Source organism: Empidonax traillii, unplaced genomic scaffold (assembly GCF_003031625.1).
Source record: "Empidonax traillii isolate 1590-97213 ecotype Southwest subspecies unplaced genomic scaffold, ASM303162v1 scaffold437:size906396, whole genome shotgun sequence".
In the NCBI taxonomy this organism is placed as follows: Eukaryota; Metazoa; Chordata; class Aves; order Passeriformes; family Tyrannidae; genus Empidonax; species Empidonax traillii.
Window position 1 is genome coordinate 139,267 of NW_020955630.1, and position 8,799 is coordinate 148,065.

The window sequence follows — 8,799 nt, forward strand, 5'->3', positions numbered from 1 at the left end:
CTTGCTTTCATATCAAAAGTGTAACCAATAACACAAGACAAACTTCCATATTCCTATCTCTGTACTTTATTCACAGGTCAATATTTTGGTCACTCATCTGTTTAGGTATAACTGTTGTTTTGACCCCATTGCTAACCCTCTTCTGATCTTCCCAATAGGCAGTGCTCCCACTTCAGAATGATCTCAACAGTTGTCTCAGTAAATGCATCATGAAACATGCTGCTGCATCTTCCCTAAGTCCTCTAACAAGTAACAGGCCTTAGAAGCTCACCACCACACTGGCTCTCCCTAGAGAAAGCTAAGGCACAGACAGTCAACAACCTTGTACTTTGTAGTAAGGACTCTTAACATTCGTTTCTTAGAGTAACAGGAGGCTGCCTGGCCTGCTTGCCTCTGCCCTGCTGGACTCCTTGCAATGCCAATGGTTTCCATTCTTTGCCAATTATCTGAAGACCCCAGATTTGTAAAGTGAAGAAATTAACTCCACTATAAACAATATACCATTTTTCACTTGCTGCTTACTTCAGGAACCAAAGTACCTGTTTTATTCTATCTCAGTGACCTGAGCATGGTAAAAAAGAAAATGTCATGACCAAGCTAGAATCAGGATGCTTTCAAATAAACTACATCATTATGGAAAACATGTTACCTCAGTCTTTTAAACGAATACTGAAAGGAGTCCAGTATCACCAATGATGACCTTTTACTACTCTTTCACTATACAAAGAGCACAAAGACCAAATTCACAGGACTAGTTTTGGAGGAAATCATTACTCAGCATTACACCTTTAGACTAGAATGTGTATTATTCTTGATTTTTTTTAAGACAATATAAAAAGACTTACAACTTCGAAAAACCCAAACAAAACAGATGAAAACCTTTGACCCTCATCAAATCATCTGCAAGTGAAGTCAAGGATTAGCTGTTTCAAACAGTAGTATGCAACAAAAAACATTCTTAAGACACAGACAACATCATAATAAAGGCATAAAATACTCACATATGCAACATTTGCATCTAATACAACCAACAGGAGTATTTAGGTATGTCAGAAGTTGATACATGAAGACTTGATTTGTATCCAGGGGTTGTGCACACAAGCAGGAAGGAGAAGGCACTTCAGCAGAAGCCAAAGCCTAGGCTCCACTTGCCTCACTCAGCTTGCCTTTCCCTTTTCTTGCCTTGCTTCATTGCCTGAAGGCAAAGTCTCTACATGAATGTATCAGGACCAGATACAAAAGAGGAGTACTTGAAGTTCAACATTGTGATTTGGAGTTTGAAATGAAGTTTAGATATTACCAAGATAGGCATGAAATTTGAAAGGACTTTTGTACAAGCAAGTTATATTATTAAACAAGGAAGACTGTTGGCATGGTTTAAGTAAATAAACATAAAAGAAGTAAATCTCTAGAGTCCCTAGTAAGGCAAAATTAGATTTCAGTGTAAGTTTTACTGAAAAATATGACATAGTTCAGCACAACACAAGTTACCTTGTTCATAGCAATAATAACATTCTGCTTAAAACGAACTAGAGCAACCCAAGAATTCACACATTTTAAACCCACATACATTCCAAGAGAATTTGTTGGAATTACAATAGCCATTACAATTAGCATTTCCATCTAGGCAATTAATGCAAAAAAAAAAAAAAAAAAAAAAGGTTTAAAGCTTTCTCAGTAAATATATGAACCACCTGACCAGTCACTAACACCCAGCTCCTTCATTTTCCTTGCACATAAATAAGGATATTCCACAATAGCACAGAAGTCACTATTCAGTCCCTTGGGGACCAAGGGAGGAAGGATGATCTTGCACAATTTTTTGGCAGAAGGAAGCATTTCAAAACTCCTCCATTTCCACTACTTCGAGCCTTGACTCCCATCTTCTTACACCATACAGTGGAAAACTGGTATCATCAAATCTCACCCGACTGCTGGGACCAGAAGAGCAGATGCAACTAGCATTCTTAAGATGTATTTTCAAAACTCTGCTAGTGTTAGGACTTGATTTCAAGTCAAGCCAAGCCATGGAATGACAAAGTCCCAAGCCAGAAGCCTGGCTTCCTAGAGTAGGAGCAATTGTGCACACCCAGGAATAGGAAGTGCTTCAGATAACACCAGCTGGGTGAGGAAAGAACATGAGAGCTTGAGAAGAAAAATTTGAAAAAGAACTTTACTAGTAATTATTTTCTTCATATGTACACATACAGTTTGGAAAAAAAAAAAAAAGGAGAAAAAAAAGAAGAAATTCAGACTTCTTTTTAAGAATCCTTAGATTTAAATATATATATTTATTAAAAAGAGACATTGACTCTATGGCCAAGACACCATGCGTCTCAGAACAGGTTTTTACAGCCATGTTATAAAAACCCCTTAGCAAAGAAGTTATGCACTAGACTTAAAACACATGTACTCCAAGAATGACACTGGTGTGGAGGATCTTGTTTTACATCCATTTATTTTTGTCCCTCAGCAATTATAGCATAGTTTCAATACATTTCTAAAGCTATAGAGAAATACCAGGGCAACTAGAGTACATACAAGCCAAAGTTAAAATGGTAGACAGCTGAATTAAAAAACAAAAACAAAAAAACCCAAACAAACAACAGGAAAAAAAAAACAAACACAAAAAAAACCCAAAAAGAAGTATGCATTCAGCAGGAAATCTACTATACTTCATTCAGTTTAGGCTTTGTTCTTTAGGGAACAAGGTGCTAACGTGCCATTTTCTCATAAAATGAATCATAATTGCTTCCAAAGAGTTTCCGCTGAAAATGTAGGTGGAAGCAAATAAGTGTAACACTAAACTTTCTCCTATAAACTTAGAAGCAACACTTTCTTGAATCAATTTCCACCCTCCAAACGCCACTGCTGCTTTTCTTGCATGAACTCACTGTTTTATTAAGGCATAATATGCCCTGAGCAATATGCTGGAAATTAGCCAAAAAGCCTAACAATTAAAAAGCAAGCACCAAGAGATTTTTTTACAGATAAATTTGGAAATCTGTTTTGAAACTCACCTGTACTTGGGAGTAGCACTTGAGGAAAAAAAGAAAATATTGCTTTTAATTACTTCGAGCAGAATGGCAGTGTTAATTTCCCTTTTCTCCTTCCAGGCTAAAGTTTTCAGGCTAATAGTCTAGGTACCAAAGTAGGACCAGCACACCAAGATAGAAGTGGGACATCTGTTCTAGAGCTTAATTTTTAAGCAACTCAGCACAAAAATTTCATTGCCCCACCCTAAGCAATTGAAGTTAAATCTTATTTTCCTCAAGAGGCAAAACTCTCATATGCTGGATACTTCTGGTCTTAAAAGCAAGATGGACCCTGGACAGGAAAAACATACACTGTACATGCTCAGATTGCCTTCCACTCTTCTTTTTAAAGCCAGAAAAGCCTACAAATTACCTGGTGCATTGCACAGTTTCTCTGTAAGATGCACAGTATTACACAGTCCAGGATTCAGGAAGTTTTCAAAGCTAGTGCTAACAGGACACATGGCACTCTCTCTACAAATTTAGATAATACTGGCTAGTCCCTTTAAGCTACCAGAGTATCCATAAAAGAAAGACAACCAAATTATACATTTTATTCACATTTATTTTTCGCTTTTAGTGTGCTCACAGAAAATTAGAACACCTTAAGCAGGAGTTTAATAGCAATTTTTGTAAGCAAAGTTACATTCCATCTCTAAGTCAAATTGGTCAAAGCTTCTCCAGTATTTACAAAAACATGATAGACAAGATGCTACACAAAAAAAAAAAAAACATTGCATCTGAAGAGTTTTCCTTTATTTTCAAAGACAACTGGAAAAGAAAGCATTGTCTGCTGTAATCAAAAACATACCACAGTATAAACAGTAACCATTCCACTTATCACAGCTTGGTTGAGTTTAAAATTTGTGTTTAAAAGGTCCAAGATGACTGCAGTTTTACAAAAATGGGCAGGGTGGAAAGAGTTGCAAACTTCATGTGCTTCTGGATATCAAGATTTGTTTTTTTATACAATAGTCACAGTTAAAAACACCCTGCTGGTAATACATAATTACACTTTATTAAGGTCATAAACCAGCAATAAACAATAAAGCCTATACAACTTGTATTTCTACTTAATCACTGACTGATACAGCTAACATGAGATAAGTGAAAAGTTCCTATGGTTTAAATGAATTCCTAAGACTATGATCTCTTTATCTGGGTATTGATTTTTATTTTTTATTTTTTTTTCCTTTTTCCTTTCCTTCTTAATCAAGACTTGTAGTGTTGTAAACCTTATAGAACATCTGCCTCACAAAATACATCGTAATAACTTTCTTTTAAAAAAAGAGACTAACCCCTTACATCATTTCTGGTGGGGCGCGCTCCCGGCAAGGGCTGCGCGCCCCGGGTTCCCCACTGCGGCCCCTGTCACTTCATTTGATATCCCTTATTGACCCACCCATCTCCTTCATATATGGGCATGTCCATAGACCGATCGGTAAAAGTTTTATAATATGAAGAGAGTTGCAAAGTATGAAATTAAAAAAAACCAAAACCAACAAAAAAAATAATAATAAAAAAAAACCGAACCAACCAAAACAAAATGTTAATACTGATGAAAAAAAAAAACCAAAAAACCCAAAATATAGAGGGTGGGAGAGGAGGGCGGAGGAGGGCCCCCCTCCGCCCGTTGGAATGGCGGCAACACACAACGATTTGAGATGGGAGCTGCGGGGGGAGAGAAAAAAAAGAAACGAGACATCTTTTAAATCAATCCCTGGTTGTAGACAAGTTCTCCGAGACCAGTACCTGGCACCACTCCAACAAACAAACAGGGGGGAAGAAAAGTCCGTCGGCGAGGGGCGGCGGCGGCGCTTACTACTCCGCCGACTCGGCGGCGGGTCCCTCGGGACTGCTCTCGGCGGGGGGCTCCTGCCGCGCCGGCTCCTCCGCGGGGGCCGCCTCCTGCTCAGCGCTGCCCGCCTCGCTCGTGGCGGCGCCGCTGCCCGCCGCCTCCTCCGCCGCCTTCGCCTTCCCCTCCGCTGCCTGCTGAGGCTGCTGCGCCGGCTGCTGCTGCTGCTCCTCCGCCGCCGCCGCCGGGGCCTCTTCTCCCGCCGCCTTCTCGGGGGCGGCCTCGTCCGATTTGGCCTCCTGCGAGTCCCCCGCCTCCTCCTTCGCCGGCTCGGCGCTGCCGGCCGCGCACGGCTCCTCGGCGGCCGCCTTGCCCTCCTCGCTGCCCGCCGCCTCGGGGGCCGCCGCCGCCTCCTCCTTCCCGCCCTCTGCCGCGGCGGCGGCGGCGCCGCCCTCGCCCTCGGCCCCCTCGCCGGCCTCCTTCTTGTTCTTCTTGAAGGAGAAGCCGCTGAGCTTAAAGGACTTCTTGAAGGAAAAGCGCTTCTTTTTTTTTTTCGGGGTCTCGCTGCTGGACGAGGGGGTCGCGCCCTCCTCAGTCTTGGGGGAGGACTCGCCCTCCGCCGGGGAGGCCGGCTCGGTGCTCTCCGCCTCTCCCGCCTCCTTCTCGGAGGCGGGCTCCGACGAGGCCGCCTCCTCCTTGCCCGTCTCCTCGGCGGGCGCGCTGCCGTTCGCCTGCACCTCCTCCTTGCCCGCCTCCGCTGCCGCGGGGGAGGCGTCGCCGTTCACCTTCAAGTGGCCGTTCTCCTGCAAGACAGCGACCAGCGTTACCGACGGTGCCCGGAGGGTGCGTGTGGGGCGGGACGCGCCCTCCCCGCCCGTCGGGCCTCGCCTCGCCCGGTTCTCGCTCCCGCGGTTCGAACGCCGCGCCCTCCGCTGGGCCGGGCCGGGCCGGGCGCCCGCGGCGGCGGGCGGGACTCGTGGTGGCCGCCAGAGGGCGCCGCGGTTCCACGGAGCGGCGGCGGCGCCGCGCACCCGCCCCCGGCGCGCCCCGTCCAGCCGCGGCGGCGGCGCGGGGCGGGGAAGGCGAACAAAGCTCGCCGGGCCCGGCCCCGGCCCCCCGCCCGCCGCGGCCCCTCCGCGCCCGAGCGGTGCAGCGAGGCGCCCCCGCCCCCCTCCCCCCTGCTCACGCCGCATTTGCATCTTTCAGGCGCCCGGAGCGCGGCTGGCTGCCCCGGGCGGCAGCTGCGGGGGCGGCGGGGGGTGGCTGCCCGCAACGCCGCCGCTGCTACGAGGGGCAGCGAGGGCACGGCCAGCCCGGCTCACGCGTGGGGAGGGGGCGGTGGGCGACAGAAAGCCGTGCCCCGCGGCGGCCGAGCCCCTGGCGGAGCTGTTACGGACGGGGCGGGCGGCGCAGCGCCCGGCCCGCGGTCCTGCCCGAGGGGGCTGCCCGCGGAGCCCCCCGCCCGGCGGGTCCGACCCCAGCTAACACACAGCCATCCTGCTCCGCCGCGATAAGCGTTCCGCGCGAGTCACCGAGCGTCTTCGGGAGCAGGTTAAGCGCGCAGAAAAGCCAAGCCAAGGTGTAAGATCCTTCCGTTTACGAGCCATCGAGACACTCCACCATAATACACGAGGGATTTAAAAAAAAAAAAAAAAAAAAAAAAAAAAAAAAAAAAAAAAAAAAAGAAAGAAAGAAAGAACCGTGCCCCCTGCCCCCGCCCCCCCGCAGGAAAGATAAAGGATCGAATCATTCAAAGCCAAGCCCGTTTAACCAAAATAAATTATTCCTTTGCCTCGAGTTGCAAAGATAAAAGGATCGACCGTATTCTCCATTGAATGTGCCACTGGGGCATCAAAGGAAGAATTAAACAGGATGCGAAAGAGAGTCCATCGAAGTTGGCTTAAAAAAAGGAGTAGATTTAATATTTTCTTAAATTTTTTTTGTTTGTTTTTTACCTGTCCATTCGCCTTGGATGGAGATGCAGCCACTGCTTCCCCAGGTTTCTCGGCGGAGGCTTCGCCCTTTGCAGCGGTCTTGGAGAACTGGGCACCCATGCTGTCTTATTCAACAAAGAAACTCAACAGATCCAAAAGGAGGGGAAACAAAGAGCGTTGGGTTGGTATAAATACTGGGCGACCAGCAGCAGCAGCAACACACACACACACCAGAGGGGAAAAAAAAAGAGAAGAGAGAACAGAACCGATTATAATGCACTCCTTTTAAAAAATTTAAAGTTGAAGAGATCAAAAAGCAGCAGCACAGGAGGGAGGGGAAAAAAAGGGAGGAAAAAGTCGAGCAAAAAAAAAAAAAAAAAAAAAAAGGAGCCCAAGTTTAGTAAAAAAGAAGTAATAAAAAATCCCAGATTTGTAGCCGTACTGTAGACAAGGAGAAAATGGAGAAATCTCCCTGGTTGCTAATAAGATGCGGAGTCCAACGCCCAAGTGCACAGATGAATGGGCTTCCCGAGCGGTGACGGCAGCGCTCCGCCCGCCGCCGGCCAATCGCGGCCGGCGCGCACAAAGGGGGGCGGGGCCCGCCCGCCCGGCGAACAATGGAGCCGCGATGGCAGCGGTTTGAAATCGGCCCCCGGCCGATAATGAATGTGCCGCTCCGCTCCGCTCCGCTCCCCTCCGCCGCGGCGCGGGCGGGCGCGCCGACACCCGCGCCGGGCCGCCAGCAAAACGCGCCGAAAGGGAGCGGGGCGGGCGGGCAGAGACAATGGTGCGAGGGGCGTGCGGGTGAGTGCGAGTGTGAGTGTGAGTGAGAGCGTCCCGGCCCCGCCGCACGCCCCCGCCCGCTGCCGCCGTGAGAGAGCAACAGATAGTGTGTGCGAGCCCCGGGCGAGGGAGAGGGAAGGAGGGGATTTGCTGCCTTTTTTTTTTTTTTTTTTTTTTTAACCCCTTTGGGCTTTTTTTTTAAATTCTTTTCTACCCTGGGTTTAATTGGTCGGGATTGTTAAATCGCCCCCAATTTGGAAGGTATTCGAACCACGTAGATCGGATTTCGCCGAACGAGATCACGAGTCGAAATTAGTAGGTCTGTAGGCCAGATGTTGCAAACGCTAAAGCAGCGGCGGCAGGAGCCGCTGCCGGAGCAGAAACGGACCCCTCCCCCATAGCGATATTGGCTTGGAATAAAATATTTTGTGATTAGCCTACGGCTCTAATTAAATTCTGCTGTCTGATTATTCCTGATTTGTGTTTTTAAAGTATTTTCTGAGGCGGTGACCCACTTCACGATTACATTTCCATGCACTGAAGTAGTGGGCGAAGCGACGTTATCAGGGAAACATTCGCGCTTTCCCAAACCCCAGCCCCGAGCGTGTATTTACGTTGAATTTAAACCCTCGAATAAGATGCAACCCGAAACTAATGCACGCGAATTAACGGTGATCTGGAGACCTTAGCAGCCTTGGGGTGGGTGAAATATCACGGACCCGAGTGATTTCCTTTCTCGGGGGAGGGGTCAGCTTGTGCGGGGAGCCGGGCGGCTCCCTGCCTCCGCGCTGTGATGCGGGGAAGGCTGGCCCAGAGCCCCCCTCCGTTCCCCTCCCCATTTCCTCGACACCCCCATCCCCTTTTAAGGAGTAGAAACGAGCGTCAGAACGATCGTTTCCCTAAGTCGGGTAATCTCCTCCGAACGCCTCTTGTTTATAAACAAGGATGTTAAAATGATTCCGATAATGAAGGGCTGCGACGCGGGGAGGCTCGGCCCAGCCTCCCACCTCCCTCTCCCCGCGGATTACCGGGGCTGGCGGGACCGGTGGGCTTCGTGCGGGTGCCCAGAGCCGCCTCTCGGTAACCCCGGCGAGGGCAGCCGGCTGCTTTCAGCCGCTCAAGGGAATATTACGTGACTTGGGGGCAAAAAGGGGCATATGGTTGGTGTTTTCTACGGGGTGGATGCGACCTCTCCCTCCCACCCGCCGCATTTCACGCACAGCCCCCCCCCCCCCCCCCCCCCCCCCCCCCC

At 48.6% G+C, this 8,799-nt stretch overlaps 1 protein-coding gene across 2 annotated transcripts; it reads right to left on the bottom strand.

The window, feature by feature from the left end:
* Window positions 1-2,439: 2,439 nt before the first annotated feature.
* On the bottom strand, window positions 2,440-8,685 carry MARCKS (myristoylated alanine rich protein kinase C substrate). 2 transcript variants are annotated; one of them, XM_027894656.1, is made up of 3 exons: window positions 8,576-8,685; window positions 6,786-6,958; window positions 2,440-5,633 (listed from the first exon to the last, which is right to left on the bottom strand). In XM_027894656.1, exons 2-3 carry the CDS (start codon window positions 6,882-6,884, stop codon window positions 4,857-4,859), a joined length of 876 nt encoding a protein of 291 aa, XP_027750457.1. In that variant the 5' UTR covers window positions 6,885-6,958; window positions 8,576-8,685; the 3' UTR covers window positions 2,440-4,856. The 2 variants fall into 2 exon arrangements, with proteins under 2 accessions (XP_027750457.1, XP_027750456.1); XM_027894655.1 differs by lacking the exon at window positions 8,576-8,685 and adding an exon at window positions 7,207-7,313.
* Between the last annotated feature and the right edge of the window lie 114 nt (window positions 8,686-8,799).